The 21,796-nt window shown below is 43.3% G+C and overlaps 1 protein-coding gene across 5 annotated transcripts in view; it reads left to right on the top strand.

Moving 5' to 3' along the window:
* Positions 1–21,796, top strand: part of ANKS1A (ankyrin repeat and sterile alpha motif domain containing 1A) — a 145,849-nt gene that overhangs the window by 47,653 nt on the left and 76,400 nt on the right. For all 5 annotated transcript variants that reach the window (XR_014470387.1, XR_014470385.1, XR_014470388.1 and 2 more), the window contains one exon: positions 5,444–5,740. Coding sequence is in view for 1 of the 5 variants with exons in the window: in XM_083173136.1 (XP_083029262.1) it covers positions 5,444–5,740 (297 nt within the window). In the remaining 4 variants the exon portion in view is untranslated. The remainder of the gene's footprint in view (positions 1–5,443; positions 5,741–21,796) is intronic.

Genomic DNA, 21,796 nt, shown 5'->3' with positions numbered 1-21,796 from the left:
TCTTGAATGGAACAGCATGCGACGGCAGTCTCAGACATATTTATCCTGGGAGTGGATAACTGGAAAGCGGACTTCCTCAGTCTTGACCATCCCGGGGAGTGGAGCCTGAACAGTCAGGTATTCGAACGGAATGTGAATCTATGGGATGTCCACAGACATATATACATATATATATATATATATATATATATATATATATATATATATATATATATATATATATATATATATATATATATATATATATATATATATATATATATATATATATATATATATATATATATATATATATATATTAGAAAGAAATTGATGAAAAAGCGCAGATATGAGCAAAATGTAAAACAAATTTTACTGAAAGTGCAGGCTCACATACATCATAGATAACAGCAAACAGCTTGCCACAGTGATATCGTTGGTGCACCAACGACTTGAATAGCCAGGGCCTCTGTGGTCAGGAACTCCAAAAGCACAGCGTTGTCAGTTTAGGCCATGCCCAACCGGTTTCGTCATCTGGGGACTTCGTCAGGGGGTGTGGCCATCCAAAGTACCGGTGTTATACTTATAGTAGGTCGCACAGCTGATATTGATGTGCTGACGAGCTGCTTTAGTCATGCTCCAAGCTCTCACTGATACCTATCAACATCGATGTTGATAGTAAGTAGAAGAACAGCGGCGTCAGCGTGTACCAGCAGGAGAGCTCAGATGGGACAGCGTACAGGATCCTGTACGTCAGAAGACTCCGCTCCAACGCGTTTCGTCATTCAAGACTTCGTCAGGAGGCGTCTGACTAAACTGTCACACTTTCAAAGAGATATGTATTGTCACAGTATAATGAGTCTTTGCAAATATATATATATATATATATATATATATATATATATATATTTGCAGAGACTCATTATACTTTGACAATACATATCTCTTTGAAAGTGTGACAGTTTACGAAATATTTTGCAGTGTGTTGCTTATAGATATCATTAGATATCCATCCAACCTTTGTGCCCATTCCTAAATTCAGAAGAATGAAGTGTGCATATTGAATCCTTATGCATGCTCCAATAAGTGTTTTACACATAATTATTCTCGCTGAAGGGAATAACTAAGTACAAGTACCTTGATAGTGCTGTGTACTTCTAATATACTGTATGTTGTTTTCATGTTGGGTCAGTGTCAATGTGTGTCGATTTTATTCTTAAATATATTTTGACTACAATAAAAGTTAAGGTCTGGATTTAGGCCTGTGTCTCTGATCCCTAAAGGTTCAGACTTCTGCCTTATGCAGACCTTTCTCCAATAATTTATTCATATTCCACCTCCCTTTGTGCCGCCTAAGGCACCGTGGGATCTGGATGTGGTGTTGAATTTTGAACCCCTGTCGACAATAGATGTGAAGCACCTTATGTGGAAGAAGGTAGTGCTACTGGCCTTAGCTTTGGCAAAGATGAGCATCGGAATTAGGAGCCTTGTTGTAAAAGAGTCCATACCTCCTATTTTTATGAGGATAGAGTGGGGCTCAGAACGCGACAGCAGTTCCTGACGAAGGGGGCCTCGGCGTCCCACCTCAATCAGCCTATTGGGTTTCTGTCTGGTGCAGATAATCCTAATTATCCCAGATTCTTTGGATGTCATTAGAGCCTTGAACACATACGTTAAAAGAATGGCTCGGATTTTCAATGTACATTACTTACTCCACCCACTGTAGTGTGTAAGCATGCTGCTTCCACTACCAAGTTCCATCAACGCGGCATCTGGATCAGTTGTGTTTTTTTGGAGATGCCTAGTTGCTGTCGTCTGTTGACCCTCACTGGTCACTGACCTGGTCCACAGATGGCAGAGGATGGACCTTGGAGATGCTGGGGACACTCCAGTACAGCTGGAAAACTGAATAGCATCTTGATTCTGTTTTGTAACGTTGTTGATGGTTAGAGCGAATACCCCTATTGGCATAGGTGTCTTGAGACCCACAGTGGTAGCTACGGGTCAGATTCCAAAGAAACAGGACCAGGTCATATTTAAGTGAAATGTTTTCTATTTACCTGGGTTTTCTCTATTGTATTCAGTAAGAGTGATTTGTATTTTCACATCAGCTTTAGGGCTGAAAGTCTGACAAAAGGGTGTATTCAATGCAGCCAGCGAGGGGGCTAAGCGGCGAAGATCGCTGAAAATAAGCGATCCTCAGCGATCCTGTTTAACCCCTGCGCCGGCTGCTCAAACTATTCATCGTTCCGGGGGAATCCTTGCTGTCCGATGATGGCGATGATTCCCCCAAACAACGAGGCTCAAGGCTAATGCAGGGATCCCGCTGCATTTAGCCACGAGTTTCACTATTCTAGTGACTGCATACGCCGTTTACCCCTCGCTCCAAAAACCTAGCGAGGGGGAAATGGCGTGTGCAGGGGGTAAGTTGAATACTGACCCTGCAAGCTGTGACAGCGAGCATGCAGCACTGCTTGCTGTCACAGCTCGCAAAAAGCATTGAATACACCCCACTGTATATCGATTTGAAATTTTGAGTTATGGAGATTACAGAAAAAAAGTTTAATTGATCTTGCCTGACTGCACCCCAATCAATATACCTGTCCTATAATTTGTATGCTATTTCAATCAATTTGCACTTCTTCTCCCCAAAAATGATATGTCATTATTGGCTAATTAAAAATATTTAAAAACTCCCAAGCATCTAAGTCATCATTCAAATGACCCAGGGGTTATGAACCAAATACTAAAATTTTTATCTTGAAAATAAAGGGATTTGCCCCAAGTTCTTCAGCTGCTCAGAATTGATTAATTAAAATTTATAGTGAAATTACAGCAGATCTGCTTCCATGGACTATTGAATATGAATTTTTCACATTTCACAGTATTTTGCTATTTTTTGTTGTTGTTGCTAATTCAAACTTATGAATGAAAAATAATAGTATTTTTGTTAGTTAATTTAATCTTTTTTTATTTTATTTGTTGAGGCATTGCAGTATAATATTTTATTCAGTAATATAAAACGGTATACATTATTATCTAGTAACTTAAAGTATCACCCTTAAGTATCAACATTGCAAAGAACAGCTGTTATCAGGAGAGCTGTCCTTTGCGGTACTAAAGACATATGTTTGTACATATGCAGTTTGATTGGATACAGTAAGTTGTGGGATGTACCGCATTGCAGAAGTGATACTAGTACATCCGCCTTAAGTTGATTGCTTGAATAACTCCGATTGACACAGCATTCTTTTAAGGCAAATCAATAAATCCTGGGACATCTCCCTCTGAGAAGTCACATAAATGTATGGGCAGCTTAAGAAAGAAGTCATCTTAGATTTCCTTCGATCCCCCAGGGTGCTTCCTGGGAGGCAGGATCCCATGTGATTTATAACATGCTGTCTTTTTTTCATGCAATATTTTGCATGCAAGTACTGCCGTATCGGAAAAATCTGTAGTGCAGTTCTTGCGATCTAGGGCCCTTGATCCAATGCACATGGGACCACACATCAGATCGGATCGAAATCACATGCAATTTGTGACTTTTCGCCTGATCCCTGAGCTGATACATCGATATAGGGTAAAATTGCAGTAGTGTATGGCCAGCTTAACTCACTCCAAGACCTACTCTGGTTTTATCTATTTCTTTTTAAACATTTCATTTTTATTGTAAATTTAAAATAATAGGGGGTACAGAAGGTAAAGTGGGAAGGGGGAAAAAGTAAGAAACAGCAAGTGATAAAATACTATGTCTCACAAGTCCCATCAGACCAGAAAATGTACCAATATTTCAATATGCATCCACACAGCAAGAATATAAATGTACAATGAAGAAACATGTATATACTGAGTACATAGTATAGATAAGTCAGGAGGACTGCTGTATATAGTCGAGTGGACCATTTTTTCATTATAAAGAGACCAGCCAAGCCATTTCATGACTATCGAGTTTGGAGAAGAAGAATATATGGCATTGACAGTCTATATATGTATAAAAAGTAGTTGTGTACCTTGTTTCATATATGTTCAGGATTATATCAGATTTCCACAGTTTAGCAATAACAGCCTTGGTGGCAAAAAGGACATGTCTCAAAACATACATATCTGCCACTGAAAATTGTATTGGGAAAACATGGAGCAGTGCCAGGACTGGGTCAGGGGGAATGGTTTGGTTTAAAATTCAGCTCTCCATTTTATCACTTTTCAGTGTTTGGTACATCTCTCCCATTATCCCAGTCTTCATCCCCAAGGGTTATATTCAGGTCTCTCTCCCACGGGGACTAGGAGTTCAAGATCTATCTATTTCTTAAACTGGCTTTAAAATAGTGGAGTCGATTTATTAAGCTCGGCGATGTGATAAAGTGTCTGGTTTTTATCACCAGCCAATCAGCTCCTATCTGTCATTTTTCAAACCAAGCCTGTAACTTCACAGTTAGGAGCTGATTGGCCGGTGATAAAAACCAGACACATAATCACTTCAACTAGCTTGATAAATCTGCCCTAATGTTTGTTTATTTTTTGCGTCACTACCTTTAGTTGATCGGAAACCATCCTTCTGGAAATGACTCCTGCAGCTCTATAAACAGGTAATCTGTTAGGGACCATATAAAAAAGTTATGAAATATAATTTTACATATTCACTGATAAGTTCCTGGCTTGCTAATTACAATTTGTTGAAATAATTGATTGAGTTTGATAGCACATATAGCTTGAAAATACCATGTTTTCCTATAGAATATACATTGGTAACAAATTCAGTTTGAACAATACCATGCTTTGGGATCAGATAATATGAATGATCACAACACTCATAATAGGGTAATCTACATTTGGTGTAAGAAATTTTGTTCGTGCTCTAAACAATTTGGTAACTACTGTGAATTGCTTCAACGCTGGAATGGTCAAACCAGTCCTCGAGACCTACCAACAGTTAACATTTCTCAGATAACCTAGCAGGTGCACTGGTGTAGTCATTACTATCAAACATGCTGCATTCAATCTAAACTGACACATTCAACATACCCTCTGGAGGACCAGATTGGCCACCCCTGCTTCAACATGAGCCACCTAAGTGGTTTCTTCAGATTGCTCACTTCAGAATGAACTGTCTATGACCACTTATTTCTCTGATTATTTATATAAACCTCTATTGCATTTTACTGTTATTTTTAAAAGCTGTCTCCTATTGCTTAAAGAAAGCATTGCGTTTTCAGTAACTTTTATAAAGTTTATTGTTGCTCATATGTTTCCATATTAACAATTCTGTGTTTAACTCTTATTAAGGTTTCATAATAACTGTGTATTCGTCCTCCTGGTTATTTAGTTTAAAACTAGAGCATATGCTAACCTTTATTTGACATTTACAATATATATATTTTGTTTTTACATTTATAGCATTATCGTGTAATATATAAGATACTAGTGTGCAATTTTTAAAGTCTTCAGAACATTTTATTTTCTGCAGAACAATGATAATGAGACGGCCCTGCACTGTGCGGCCCAGTATGGGCATACTGAGGTGGTTCGTGTTTTGCTGGAGGAACTAACAGACCCTACAATGCGCAATAACAAGATGGAGACGCCACTTGATCTTGCAGCTTTATATGGGCGCTTGGAAGTAGTGAAGCTTCTCCTTAATGCACATCCTAACTTGTTGAGCTGCCACACACGGAAGCACACTCCACTTCATCTGGCTGCTCGCAATGGGCACCGAGCAGTTGTCAGAATTTTGCTTGATGCTGCCATGGATATCAACTACCAGGTACAGAAACCACACTTATGTTGGGAAATAAGCAGTTCTGTGTTGCTGCATTTTTTTTGCAAGTGTTTCATGTGGTTATTGGCTATGTTGCAATATGGTATTATAGTAAACAATTTATTCCCCTTTCCCACTGCAGGTCTTAAACGGTATATTGCTGTTTTTTTCCCCTTTCTAAACGTTTAAGTCTGCAGTGGGAAAGAGTTGATTTACCGGTTAAAGTTAACCGGTATTTCAACACGTTTAAAAAGCAGAGTCCTACACGTTTCAGAGCCGTTTTTTAGGCAGTGGGAATGGCTCTGAAACGGTATTTAGTAAAAAAAAAAAATCGGCGTGGGGTCCCCCCCACTGCCGTAACCAGCACCAGGCTGAATAAGCCGGGGCTGGTATTAAAAAAATCAGGAAACCCGACAAATAGGGCTTCGCTGATTTTTTTTTAAACCAGCCCCAGGCTCAAGGGCCGGGGCTGGTTCCCAAAATACGGGGGACAAAATGAGTAGGGGTCCCCCTGTATTTTAAGAACCAGCCCCAGGCACAACCAGCCAGCAGGGTAATGCCAAACGGGTTTTTAAACGGCAGTGTGAATGTGCCAAAAACGGCTTTTTAAACGGTAATTTACCGTTTAAAAGCTGCAGTGGGAAAGGGTCTTTGAGGCTCTTGCCGTTTAAAAATAACGGGTAATGACCCGTTTCAGCAGTGGGAAAGCAGCATTAGAGAAATTATAGCAAACATCTGAGCTATTAAAGGCCGATTAAGATTCACTGAAACAATAAACATTTTTTTCTAAGGTTTATTGCTGGAATCTTTTGACAAAGGTGGTTTTGCATGTTTGCACACAAACTATTAGCTGGTACAGTAATATCATTAGAGATTTAAATGATCCAAATGGAAGGTACACTTAAGTAAAGTTTCACTGTATTCCTGCAAAAGACAAACAAAAGATTCTATTGTCAAGCAATTGCTAATTGTACCTCACCATTTATTATGTAGTGAGTGTTTGAAAAACTGTTTTTAAACTTAAATTGTTTCAAAAGGATTAGAAATAAATAAACATTTCTTAAAATGTCAGCTTTATTATGACTTCTTAAATATTATGTCTCTAATTGTGAAATCTAATACAAACAAAAAAGTGATAACCACATAATGTAAATGTCCTCTAGTTAGATTATCCATTATAAAATGTTAAAAATGTGTTTATTCTTTGTATTGTGTACAACATTAGAGAATGTTTTGAGTCAGGCAAAGTGATAATATGCAAACATTTTATAGAGGTGGGTAAGAGGTTAAAGAGATGAGAAAGCATAGTGTGTTATGTAGTGTACACATGGTGCAATTCAGGGTAATTTTCTATTCAATTTAGACTATATAGTCCAAATCAAATATAGTGTTCATTCTAGCACCCGCCATATTTGAAAACCCATGCAGTTCCTGTTCCCTGCCTGAGGTGTCGCTGTCTGCTGTGGTGTTTCTGGCACAGGTCCGGTTTGCATATCAGTGCTGATCTACAGACCACAAGGTGTTAGAAGCACTACAGCAGACAGCGACAAGCTAGGCAGGGAAGAGGAATTGCCAGGGTTTTCAAAGATAGCGACTGCTAGAATGAACACTACAAATAGCAAGTTATTCTGAATCGCACATGTGCAGGTGCATTAGATCCCAACGCTTGGCCCTGTGGCATTGGGATCTAAAGCAGAAATAGACTGTGCAGACAAGTCTATTTTGCGTGATCGAAAGGAGGGCAATGCTGCTCAATGCAGCATGGTGTCGTGTCCCCCCCCCCCCCCCCCTCACACTTTCCTACGATATTGGATCAATATCGACGGTGGCCAGGTCGGCCTAGGTGTACACACCATTAGGAGTAGGTGCTAGGGTGTGGAGTTGAGGGGTGCGGTCTGTATGGAATTTTAACTAATCAGAATTTTAATACAAATTACGGGCCACATGTTTTTTATTCGTACAGTAGTTTTGTGGTTTAAAGTATTTAGATTGATTATAATCATGGCTTATCTTTGTCCCTCTCCCCTGAAATTTTCTAAATCCATCTGGGGGACCCTTCAATCTAAACCCTTTTACTTGGTTATCTTGCTGTTTGCTGGAGTGTGTGTTTCTCATAAGTGTTTTTGTTGTTTCTCCTCTGTGGGCTTGGTTATTAAACCAAAGGCCAAAATGGGGGATAGCTATATTGGGGTAGTAGAATGCAGAAAAAGTGCCTACAGTATTCCAGAATATCCAAAGGTATTTCCATGCACCACAGATGGATTTAGAGAAATTGATTCAATGTTAAGTATCAAAAAATCCTTTGTTTTTGTCACTGTACGCTTTTAAGCCTCTTTTAGACATATTGTGTTTTTTTGTTTTTGTTTTTTCATATTCGGCCAAACTACGCAGGACTAGCTTCAATCTGAAAGACCCTAACCTAGGACTGTGCTATTGATCAGGGGTTTACTTCGAACTTAAGTCCTAGTTAGAAAACCCAGGAAAATTTGAATGGTACAACGATTGTTCTAGTCCCAAGTCACACCTAGAAGTCTAAGATTGGCCGTTCAGGGTTGTCTCTAGGGAGCCGGGGGTTACCTGGGGAAAAGGGGGTGGGCATCTTCCTGTAGCAAACACAAACTGACCATGCTAGTTGAGCTAACGAGATTGGCCGTATATTGCCTGCAAATATGAATGGAGAATACGGCAAATTTACAAAGCTGATGTATTCTCCAGATTCATATTTCTCAGATGACATAGCAGTTCGTATTTGGGTTCCGGAAATACGGCAGCCAAATACATACGAGCCACCAGCAACATATGGATCTTGTAACAGTAGTGTGTCTTTATTGGGCTTGGGAAATACAATTATTCTGGCCTTTGTCAAGACACTAAGGCAGGTGTGGCCAAATTATGGCCCTCCAGCTGTTATGAAACTACAATTCCCATCATGCCAGGTCACAGTTTTGCTATTAAGGAATGCTAAAACTATGACAAGACATCCTGGTATGTGTAGTTTCACAACAGCTGGAGGGCCACAGTTTGGCCATGCCTGCACTAAGGGGTAAACTTACTAAGATTGGATGGGTAATATTGCACTGGACCTCAATACACAATGTACGGATGCTTATGGCTGCAATTTATCAATTGTAGCAATTGTCACTCTGCGAGTCCTTAATAGTTAGTTGTGATGCTGATAAAACTTTTGACTGTGTCTACTGCTGCCAAGAGAATGTCACACGCTTCTCTGGGAAAGTTCTTGGTGATGAATGTAGGTTTCAGCTGGTAATGGCTCACAGAAGGAAATGTTGGATACTGGGTGTAATCCTCGAAGGTGTTTCGCTCATCAGCAGAGCTCAAAAATTAAGCTGGAATACAGACACCTTTATCTAGAGAAAAAGCATTGCACATTTAAGTGATTAATAGGCATTATTGGTATAAATATATTCTACTATATTAATTCTGTGTATGTGTATACACCGACACATTGTCAGAAACTTGCAGCTCAGTTTAAGTATCAACTAAGTGTAGCCGGGCGCCCATTACGTAGTTTGCGTAGTTGTGTATTGAGAATACCAATCCACCACTATGCTGGCTACGTAAACTACGCAACTTACGTAACTGGAGCTGTGCTAATACATAAAGAATCATATACCCACTATCCACGTCCTACCCCCAGTGTCCACGTGGGTGCGGAGTTAATTGTAGAAAGTGCCCTCGTGGAAAAGGAGTGGCGGGGCTCGCTGCGCTCGCCACACTTTCTAAGAATAACGCCACGCCCACGTGGATAGTGGGGATATGATTGTGTTTTGTGTGTGTGTGTGTAGTGTGCATTGTACTTACCATCCACCATGTCCCCGGCATCTCCGGCACTCTGCTTCCCGCATGACAGCCGCCATGATGCTCTTCCCCTGCGGCAGCAATGTACGCTATTAGCGTAGTGCCGCTGGGAGAGCTGGGAAACCATGTGATGCTCCCCCAGCGGTGACTACGCTGAATGGCGGCCATTGCTGCACCGCTGCCTGGATCTAAACCCCTCACCCGGCCGCTGCTCAATCACCGCAGCCCACCCCGCCGCCCGTCCCTCACCCCGGCCGCTGTAAGTTAACCCCCTGATGTCTGCCCGGCCGCCGCACAATCCCCGCCATCCATCACATATTAGCCAGCTGGCCGCCCGGCAATGGCTACGCTGACAACGTAGTCGGGCGCCCGGCTAATTCATAAGTACCCAATATTTTTTTTTTTCTACACATAAATACAACAGATGTCTTTATTTCTGTTTTATATTAGCACCTTTATTCTCTAGTTTGTTCTAGTGTGTTGTGTTATTTAGGAAGATGCCATTTATGTAACATGGTTTAGTTTCTGCGACTATTATACTGTATTCAAAAGCTGCCATTTGTGTTAAAAAAACATGACAGTTGCATATTAAAGGTTGGCATCACTATGACCTTAAAAGTATTTATTTATCAATTCTTAGACTATTGTTTGTTATGCTCACTCTAACCCTGCTAAAAGAAAAATGTCTGAACTTATGCTACCCATATTTTGCATATTTCCAGGTACAAAGTTTTATATACAACCGGGGAAATTTATTAATCCCGGCCAAATACGACCGCTATGATACATGATCGGCCATAACTGACCCAAAAATAGAAATGAAGAATAAGACAAATTTACCATGCGGTTGTATTGGTCTCATTCGTATTCTCCGGTCATATTCGTTCTTATTTGTAATGAGTTGTATGCATATATATGGCCACCAATACGTATGGAGTGGCAGCATTGCATTGATCACAATGATCTGTGCAATGCTGTCCAGTGTAAAAGAAACACTGAAAAAAACAGTGTGGGGTTTCAGCCCCTCTATTTTCCATTCGTGTATGCATCATTAGTAAAATTATCGGTACCATTGAAATTAATGTAGCCTTATTCATAATTTTTTTTAAATATGAATACCCAAAATACGAATTGTATGTACGTAAATTGTAATTATGAGAACTGCTTACATATTTGTCATCGGATGGGTACGAATACCCTCGTTATATTCCATGAAGCGAATGCTCTTGGTGCAGGACAGGTAGAGGAACCCCGGCGGTCAGAATCTAAACAGTCACAATTCTGAAGAATCCTGGCAGAAACGGCTTCAAGAACTTTTGGAGACTACCCTGCAACTGCACAATTAGGATAAGAATAAATCAGCTGAGGAGTCTATTCTGAACAGCTCACACCTGCCCTCTTGTTTCTCTCATCCATATATTCCGGGACGAGTCTCGAGGTAAAAAGTGGAGAGAAGTTGAACGGAGTAACGGAAGATCAACCACAGGAACAACATAAAAGGAGAGTATATTTCAGTGATTACATTTCCCATAGTGCCCATGAAGGAAGCGCCTTAATTCGGAATTTATTTTTCATATAACTGTCTGTTTGGGGGAGTAAGGGTTATATCCCCAAATTCCTGAAAGGGCGAATCATTTTATCATAGTAGCGCAAAGGAAGTCTTCAACCATTTTCTTTCAGGGTACGAATACCTGTATATCACTCTCTGCTTGGCTGGCTGTTTATCACTCTCCATTTTATCACTTTTGAAGCTTAGAGAATCTGGCCCTATGTATGTTAGTGCCACTTACTGCCCCATATCATGTCAGTCTTGCTCTTCCAGCTTTTACCTAGGCAAAGCTGGAAGAACTAGCACTGAGATGTATTAACATTATGGCTGCTGGAGTGGGAGGGTGAAAATTCCCCCCTCTGTAAATATATGTACATATACACTATATAACTCCCACACACACGGACACAGGGGTAGATGTATGAAGCAGTGATAAGGGAGGGAAAAAAGATAAGGTGCCTGGTACTTTATCACCAGCCAATCATCTCCTAACTGTTCCCCCCCCCCCCCCCCTTTTTTTTTAAACAATAATTTTTATTTTTCTTATGCAGAGAAAAATCACGAAACAGTTATTTACTTGAGCGGTCATTTCAGTTACAAATAATTGTCCCATCAGATAAAACCGTTGTAGGAACAAATGTAGTGAAAAGTAAAAATAAACAATAACACAAAAAGTAGTCACAAAAGGTATTCAGCAGAGTCCAGGGAGGGGGGAGGAGTTGAGAGTATACCAAGGGGACTTTATTTTGTGCAAGGTAGAGACGGAGTCACTTTGTAGACAAGTGATGTATTTCATTGAGGCTACAAAATTGATTCAGGAGTGGAGAGCTGTCATAGATGGCGCCTCAGTACGTTTCCAATGTCTGCAGATCAGGGTTTTGGCCGCATTTACAAATGTGGACAATAAGTCTGTCTTGGAATTTACTGACACTCTGGTTCGGGGCAGTCAGTAATGCTACTGTGACTGTCGGTGAGAGGGGCGTGCCCAGCAATCGGCATATCAGTGACCACAAAGCATTCCAGAATGTTTTAATTATTGGGCAATCCCACCGGATGTGATAAAATGTGCCAACTTGGCCAAAGTTCCTCCAGCATAGATCAGATGCATTGAAACATGGCATGTAACCAAGATAAGACTAAGTACCAACGTGTGTAAACCTTGTAGCATGTCTCTTTGATAGCCACGCTGATGGATGCGTTAGCAATTCTAGCTCGGATGATTGGCCAGTCCTCTTCCATCAAGATGTTTGGGAGGTCCTTTTCCCATGCCGTTTCATGTGGCTATCAGTTAGTAGGGGTAGAGGTCAAAACGCTGATATACAAAAAAGAAATGTTGCAACGTTGGCCCACTGAAAGCGAGCAGAGGTGTTTGAATGGCATCAGTGTACTAGTGCTGTTAGATGGGTATTGAGAATTGACAAAACTTAGGAGCTGTGTACATTGGAAAAGGGTCATACCGGGGGGCAGAGCTTGAGGGCCGTAGCTGAGCAAAGGTAGAAGTGGGCGATTTGTCTTTTAACATGTTTTATATCTAATGATTTGTAGTTCACGCCAGGGTATGGCTAGTGTTTCTTCACACCCCAGGGGAAAAAGAGGGTGATTCCATATGGGGGACATTGGTAAGCGGGTGTGGAGCTAGATCAACTGAGAGCTGAATTTGTCCCACAATGTCAATGTAAATCATATGGTTGGGGCCGTATAGGCCGATGCCGGTCTTTGTGATTTTGGTAACCAGACTATCTTGCCAACCCGACACCCCCCCCCCCGGAGCAGAGAGTTCTCACGGTCAACCCATTTTCTACATCTGGGATACGAGTGCCATAAGATTATCTGATTAATTTAGGCCGCATGGTAATACGAGTGGAGTTTTGGGAGGCTAAGATCGCCTTCTGGGGCGGCCTTAGCTAGAGTTGTTTTATGAATGCGGGGTTTACCATTGGCCCATATAAAGCGGTTGCATAGTGTTTGTATGGAGTTCAAGGCCGTGTATGGGACAGGTATTGGCAAGGACTGGAAGAGGTATAGTAATCTTGGAAGGATGTTCATTTTGATCACGTTGATCCTGCCAATCCAAGATATATAGAGAGGTTGCCAGCGTGCAATGTCTGTGGTCAGAGTGTGGATCATGGGGAATAGTTAGCCCGATATAGGAGGGAGTAGGAATTAGTAATGTATATGCCTAGGTATTTGATTGCCTGGGGGCGCCACATGAAGGGAAAGGAAGATCTTCGTGTGGACAAAAGTTGAGAGGGGAAGCATATGGCCATAGCTTCAGATTTTGCGCTATTATTCTTATAACCCGAGAGGATTCCATAACCGTTAAATTCAGATTGTAGGCTGGGGAGGGAGACCAGGGGATTAGTTATACTGAGGAGTATATCATCAGCAAAGAGTGACAGTGTACTGTCCGTGTTAGAGCGAATTTTAGCCGCCAGCGGTTCTATGCATAAGGCAAAGAGGAGAGGAGACAGGGGGCAGCCCTGTCTTGTCCGGTTTCCCATAGCAAACCGTGGGGTTTGGAGACCATTGTTCATAACTGTAGACGTTGGGCATGAATATAGGGATTTAATTGCTTGTAAAAAGTTACCTGTGATGCCTGCAGAGGTTAGTGTAGTGAACATAAAAGGCCATAAAATGCGGTCAAATGCCTTTTTGGCATCCAGAGCTAGTACGATTGAAGGGATCTTATGTGTGTTTGAGTAGTGGATTAGGTCAATGGTGCGTCTAGTGTTATCGGAGGCCTAACAGGAAAAAAGAAGAAAAGTACTCTTTGTTTGGGGGCACACTTATTTTAAAACTTAACGTTTAATTGTATCTTATAAAAAAACTCATTTAGGTAAATTAGTGATAACAAATTACATACATGACACACAAAACATCTACACACAGTAAAATATTATAGGTAAACCCTGTTTACAGATTACATTTTGATGTAGTGGAACAATAACGAATTTCCAGTCAAAGTTCACCTATAAATAGAACTGTCTATATGACAGTGATTAGACACCTCAATGTAAATGGTGGACCGCAAATTATTCAAAATAATATAAGGTCAATATCAGGATTAAAGTAATCTATGTTCCTATAAAAATTAATATGAACAGAGAGGACCCGTAATGTATGGGGAAATTATCAGCAATATAGGTTATAGTAATAGTGTCAGATTATTATCACTTAGGTGCCATCTAGTGGTCTTAGTTAACACTGCTTCGCTTAGAGGATATATACAAAGAAAGAAAGAGACAGAATAAATGAGATTGTGTCAGTATATCCCTGTAGTGTGCTTGTTGCACGGTAACTGCTACTGATTGTCCTAATGGATTGACTTTACCAATCCCCACAGTTGAGCGGGTTATCAGAGGCCTGTCAGTGAGGAATAAAACATACTTGATCTGGATGTATTAATGAGGGTAGAGTCCCGGGAACTTGCGCAGAGAGAGGGGTCTTTACCTGGCTTGGGGTTTACAATTATTTTGGATGTGGCAGAGTCAGGATAAAACAAGGCACAGTGTAAAGTTGCATTAAAAAATCAATCTAGTTAGCTGGGGGGAGAGTTGTTGAGTAAATGATTTATAGTAAGCCATTGTGAGGCCGTCAGGGCCAGGGGCCTTTGATGACTTCTGTGACTTGAGTGCTACTGTGAGTTCTTCCTCAGTGATGTCTGCCCCTAGCGATTGAGCCGTGGATTCAGGTATAGTTGGGAGGTTGCAGGAGGCTAGATATTTTTGAGCGTCAAGTGTGTGAGAATAGATGTCAGACGCGGCATCTAGGTTATATAGTGTTTTATAGTACTTAGCGAAGAATTCGGTGATATCTTTATTGTTGTACAATGTAGTGCCTAGCGAATCCTTAATTGAAGCAATGGTCTGCAAAGCCTGTTCAGACCATAATCTACATGTTAGGAGAGAGTGGGCCTTATACTCTTATCATAAAATTTTTGGTTCGCCCATCTGAGGCTCCTTTCCACCCTTTCAGCTAGTAGAACTTGTAGCTCAGCTCGTTTTGGGAAAGTCGGGATAGTGTTTGTCTAGACCTGGGGTAGCCAACCCTAGTCCTCGAGAGCTACCAACAGTGCATGTTTTGCAGGTCTCCTCAGAATCACAAGTGAGCTAATTAGCTCCATCTGTGTATCTTTTAAAATGTGTCAGTGATTAGTGAGTGCAGCTGTGCAGCTGTGCAGCAGCTAGGTTGTCTGGAAAATGTGAACTGTTGGTAGCTCTCGAGGGCTAGGGTTGGCTACCACTGGTCTAGACAGTGTTCTCTTATGTTCTCTGTCAAGTGATGCAATTTCGTCAGTCAGTGAAGCAAACAAAGCTTCCTGGGCTTTTTTTACGGTGGGAGGCAAATTGAATCGTGTCCTCTAATCACAGATTTGTGTGCTTCCCATGTTGTGGGAAATAGCACGTCATAAGTGGAGTTAAAGCGAAAATATTCTTGAAGATGGCTTGTGATTGTTTCGCAAAATTGGGGGAGCTTTAAAAGCATTTCGTTCAGCCTCCAGTAGGGTCTGCAAGAGGTGGCCTCCAGGAGCCCAAATGATGCTTCGAGGAAGGAGTGATCTGACCAAGAATTAAGGGAGATGGATGGTTGGATTGCTGTTTGGGAAAAGGATGCGCAACCTAAAAACATGTCAATGCCAGAATAGGGAGGTATGTGGGTTGGAATAAAAAGTATAGTCCCTGGTAGTGGGGTTAAGGGATCTCCAAATGTCAAATAGGCCAGCTTTCGCCATGTGTTTTCGAAGGGCTGCTGAACCGGGAACTGGGGTTGAGTCAGGTAACTGTCCCAATTTTTCTAGGGATGGAAGTAAGACTGTGTTAAAGTCTCCCCCTACAAAGTTTTACCTGTCCGGAATTCAGAGAGGATTCTAAAGAATTTAAAAAAAAAAACTCGCTTGACCTGTGTTAGGGGCATAAACATTTTGCCATGGTGATCGCCTCATGTCCTAGTTTTCCCTTCAGAATTAGGTATCTTCCCTCATGGTCCGCTTTACATTCTGATAGTATGAATGGGAAGGACGAGTGGAGCAGTATGGTCACTCCGTTGCGTTTAGAGGCATTATTAGAGTAGTGTACATTAGGATATCTCTTAGTAGCTAGAGAGGGGGGAAGGGGTGTTCCGCCCGAAGGTGGGCCTCCCTGTAGGAATACACAGTCACCATGGAGATTCTGAAGGGAGTGAAACAAGTGGGTGCGTTTCTGGGGGGTGTTCAGGCCCTTGGTATTTAATAGAAGGACACTTAAAAGGCATGACAACTTTCAATGCAATTGGTAGCAAGTGGGGATAGTAGGGATTGGACTCTGCAATGAATGTAAGAAAACTAATATAATATGACAAACTGAGATGGGGGATAGGTAAAGCAGGAAACGCCACTAGGGATGATGGGCTGCTACTATACCTGAGCTCTAAATAGGATGAGGAGCTCTGGTGTGGGATACAGCAATTGGGCTGAGAGCCCGGGATACAGATTAAATTATGCAATACTAGAAGCAGTAATCCCTAAAAATGGGGGTAATGAGGCCTGGCAGAGAGCCAGCAATCTCCACCCGGAACAGAAATATAACATACATAGCAAGTGGATAGAAATAATCATAAAACAGAGTGCTAAGTAACAAACCCTAATAGGATAACAAGGCTATGATATAGTGTCCTAATGATAAAGCTATGTGTAGGGCTGAGATTAAACAAGTTAGTGTGAGAGTGAAGACTGAATACAATACTGTAAATCAAGGTAAACATACAACCACGCAGAGGCTCATTCTGGGAGGGCAGTCCTGTATTTCAGGGCCAGAGGGGCCAGGAGCAAACTGCAGTTTAAATGTGCGGAGAAGATCTCTTCCTTCCTCTGTCAATCATATCGAGTAGGGATTGCCTCTGATGTCCACTGTGAGATGAAAAGGAAAACCCCATTTATATTTGTAGCCATGATCTCTCTGGAGCATCGTCACAGTGCTAAGGTCTCTTTGTTTGGCAATAGTGGACAGTGCTAAGTCCTGAAAGATCTGGAGCTTTGATCCTTCAAACAGTATAAAGGAGGAGGATCCGCTGGCCATTGTGATCTTGTCTTGTTTTTTTCTTAAAGGAGAGGAATTTGATAACATCCCTGGGGGGTTCAGTGTCTTTTGGTTTGGGTCTTAAGGCACGATGAGCCCTTTCAATTTGAAATAGGGAAACGGCTTCCGAGGGAAGAAGGTGTACGAAAAGTCGGATCAGAAAAGGCTCCAGGTCCATTGGGGACACAGTTTCTAGGATGTTACAGATACAGAGATTGTTTCTTCTTTCCCTGTTCTCCAGATCTTCATTCTTTTCCCGCAGAAAGTAAAGTTCATTGTAGTAGTGATTTAGATCCTTTGAGAAGTTCTCTTGCTCTGCCTGCATCTTGGCAGTGTTGGTTTCAAGCGAGGTGGTGCGCGAAGATAGGTCAGTCAGGTCGGCCTTCAGTTCGCCAACAGATTTCTGTAGGGCAGAAGTGAACGAGTTTTTAAGGTCTACAATGAGGTCCTGCATATTTTTTATATCACTCCTAGTGGCGGGTGTTGAGGCTTGGTGCATCTTGGGGTAGTGGGGAGGGCCTTTACGGAGAGGGGGTTAGGACTGATTCCCCTGGCGGAGGAAGTGGTGAGATTTCTTGCAGGACTTTTTTTTTTTGGTATTTCTTGCAGGACTTTTTTTTTTGTTTGTTTTCGATGCAGAACGGCTCATAGTGTCATAGTTCAAGGTATTGTGGTCAGTCGGCACAGACAGCAAGGTTCCTAGGTGGAAGAGGGAGCATGATCAGGTAGGGAGTGATAACATAGGAAATTGGTTTCAGAATACTGATATTCAATTCAAGGGTTACTTCACGGGGTGCAAAAGTGTGGGACCTCGAGCTGATGCTGTGGGGGCGGGAGGAGCGTGGGTATGAAGTCTCATGCTGCTTTCCCACTGCCTACACGGGTAATGACCCGTTTTTTTAAATGGGTCTTTAAACGGGTAAGAGCCATAAAGACTCTTTCCCACTGCAGCTTTTAAACGGTAAATTACCGTTTAAAAGCTGTTTTTGTCACATTCACACTTACCCGTTTAAAAACCCGTTTAAGCAGTGTAAAGATAGGGGGGGGGGGAGAATTAAAAAAGAAAACGGCGTGGGGTCCCCCCCACTGCCGTAACCAGCACCAGGCTGAAAGAGCCGGGGCTGGTAATAAAAAATCAGGAAACCCGACAAATAGGGGTTCCCTGATTTTTTACAACCAGCCCCAGGCTCCAGGTCCGGGGCTGGTTCCCAAAATACGGGGGACAAAATGACTAGGGGTCCCCCGTATTTTAAGAACCAGCCCCAGGCACAACCAGCCAGCAGGGTAATGCCACAGCCGGGGGACACTTATTATATAAGTTCCCGCGGCCAAAGCATTAACCCTACCGACCAGTCAGCCTGGCCAGGGGCCCTGGGGGAGTGGGGACCCCCCCAATAAAGGGGTCCCCCCCCTCCAGGACTTACCTGACCAGGCTGAAGCCTGGTGCTGTCCTCGATGCCCCTGGGCGGTGGGCATTGAGCTGATGGTATGGTGTAAAAAATAGAATAAAAACCATTGTCTTTTACTGGTGAACTATGAGTCCCAGCAAGCCTCCCCCGCAAGCTGGGACTTGGAGAACCACAAGTCCCAGCCTGCGGGGCATTAAAGGGCCCGCTGGGTCTTATAGTTCCACAGTAAAAGAAAGAGTTAAATAAACACACTGACACCCGTGAAAAATAAAAGTTTAATACACACATTACATACATACTGATACTTACCTATCTTGAGCCCGTAGGTAGCCCTGGTCCTGATGTCCTGGTCCGTGTCGGCGTCTGTATCCATGTCGGCATCCCTGTCGGCGACGGCGGTCCGGAGTCCGAAGAAATCCATTTGGGAAGCTGTGGAAGGAAACCATACTCACCTGTCCCAGCGCGACGTAGTCCAGGTAAGGTCTTTGCAAAAAAACAAACCGAACACCCGAACCAAGCGGACACGGAGACGCACGGTGTTTGTTTACATCGTGCGGCTCCGCCTCCCGAATGCCGCTATTGGCCGCCTTGCGGCCTAGCGGCTCCTGATTGGCCGCTAGGCCGCAAGGCGGCCAATAGCGGCATTCGGGAGGCGGAGCCGCACGATGTAAACACCGTGCGTCTCCGTGTCCGCTTGGTTCGGGTGTTCGGTTTGTTTTTTTTGCAAAGACCTTACCTGGACTACGTCGCGCTGGGACAGGTGAGTATGGTTTCCTTCCACAGCTTCCCAAATGGATTTCTTCGGACTCCGGACCGCCGTCGCCGACAGGGATGCCGACATGGATACAGACGCCGACACGGACCAGGACATCAGGACCAGGGCTACCTACGGGCTCAAGATAGGTAAGTATCAGTATGTATGTAATGTGTGTATTAAACTTTTATTTTTCACGGGTGTCAGTGTGTTTATTTAACTCTTTCTTTTACTGTGGAACTACAAGACCCAGCGGGCCCTTTAATGCCCCGCAGGCTGGGACTTGTGGTTCTCCAAGTCCCAGCTTGCGGGGGAGGCTTGCTGGGACTCATAGTTCACCAGTAAAAGACAATGGTTTTTATTCTATTTTTTTACACCATACCATCAGCTCGATGCCCACCGCCCAGGGGCATCGAGGACCGCACCAGGCTTCAGCCTGGTCAGGTAAGTCCTGGAGGGGGGGGGACCCCTTTATTGGGGGGGTCTCCACTCCCCCAGGGCCCCTGGCCAGGCTGACTGGTCGGTAGGGTTAATGCTTTGGCCGTGGGAACTTATATAATAAGTGTCCCCCGGCTGTGGCATTACCCTGCTGGCTGGTTGTGCCTGGGGCTGGTTCTTAAAATACGGGGGACCCCTAGTCATTTTGTCCCCCGTATTTTGGGAACCAGCCCCGGACCTGGAGCCTGGGGCTGGTTGTAAAAAATCAGGGAACCCCTATTTGTCGGGTTTCCTGATTTTTTTAATACCAGCCCCGGCTCCTTCAGCCTGGTGCTGGTTACGGCAGTGGGGGGGACCCCATGCCGTTTTTTTTTTTAACGGGTAAAGGGCTACCCCTTTCCCACTGCCGAAAAAACGGCTCTTACACGGTAAAAACACTGCTTTTTACCCGGTTAACAAATACCGGTATTTGTTACCCGTGTAAAGCAACCTGGAGCTTTCCCACTGCAGCTCTAGCCGTTTAAAAAGGCTAAAAAAACTGCATTTTACCGTGTAAAGCCTGCAGTGGGAAAGGGGCATCAGACACAGGACCCTTATAGAGCGGGTAACAGTATAATGATGTTAGTGTACCAGAGAGACATGCAGTAGTATAGCCTGTCCAATATGATAGGCTTACTTATCCCCAGTATAACATGAATTTAAATCATGCAGGGGGGATGCAGGCTCCAGACTGGAAATTGAGCCTCTCTTAAGGGTTTATGTTCCAGGCTGCTGGTGGTGAGGGGGCTTAGCAGTGGCGTCAGAGGGAGGATGCAGTTTCAAGATTAGGAAGGAGTGAGGGTGTAGGCTGCCGACGGCTCCTTACCTCAGAAGTGCGTCAGACACCAGATGATTCCACTGAAGTGGTGGCCGCTACCTCCAGGCAGAGACGGCTCCGTGCTCTCCCCCACACCGCCGCACGGGCTCCCGGGGTTTCATGTGATTGCGGGCAGAGCAGATTTTCTGTTAGCCGCAGCCCTGCCAGCCGACAGACGGACCAGGCTATGTGGATCCACACGCCGCCATCCTCTTCCCCAAACTCTAGTTCCCGGCAGACACCAGGCTGCAACCCGCAGGAGGCCCTCCCCGGCTCCGCGGTCGGTGAGCGGTCACGCTGTGAGAGGCAGGTTAAGCAGGGGCGGCAATGGGCGCTAATCGCTGGGAGAGAGGGAGCTCTGCAGGGACACCTCTGCTCGCTATGGCAGCCAGGCCACCCCCCCCCCTAACTGTCCCTTTTTAAACCCAGCCTGTAACTTGACCCATTGATAAAGTACAAGGTACTTAATCACTTCTCCTCCCTTATCACTGCTTCATACATCTACCCCACAGAACCACAAACTCACCTGAACAAAATAACATTCCAAGAGTTTGAAAACACTGCTAGGGCTGTCAATACAGAAGCACTGTTCCCTCCGTGTCACATGCACCAATCAGACACTGGGCAGAGGCGGCCCGCGAACAGCAGCCGGTCGGAAGTAACAAAAGGAGGCAAGTTATGTCAGCATCAGGGCAGATGCCTGGTAATTTATTCATGCACATGTACAAATAACACATTTTGTCACATCCATCTTTTGTTCTCTATATAGATGACCTCTTTATGATATGGGCTGGTGGTACCAAACTGCTCACTGAGTTCATTGATGTTCTCAATACACTCGACACCATCAGCAGATTTTTCCTTTGCTACACTGAGACTTCCATCAACTATCTTGATGTTTGTGTTATTAAAGAGGGTGATAGGTTGTCCACTAGGATTTTTAGGAAAGAGCCTGACAAAAATACTTTACCCATAGCGGACATTTAGCACCTATAGCCATTGAAGCGTGGTCTACCACTCTCACAATTACTAAGAATGGTGAGAATTACCTCTAATGGGGATGAAATCCCCTCAGTCACTTGAGGAGAAAATGGGTCCCGTTCCTCACAAAGAGGGTACAATGCGAATGAGATTAAGGAAGCTTTTTCGCATTGTTTCTGAACGATCTCCTGAGGATATGTTTA

The sequence above is a fragment of the Crinia signifera genome, chromosome 2 (assembly GCF_055691185.1).
Source record: "Crinia signifera chromosome 2, ASM5569118v1, whole genome shotgun sequence".
In the NCBI taxonomy this organism is placed as follows: domain Eukaryota; kingdom Metazoa; phylum Chordata; class Amphibia; order Anura; family Myobatrachidae; genus Crinia; species Crinia signifera.
Note: the sequence above shows the minus strand (reverse complement) of the source record. Positions and strands in the feature narration are given on the sequence as shown.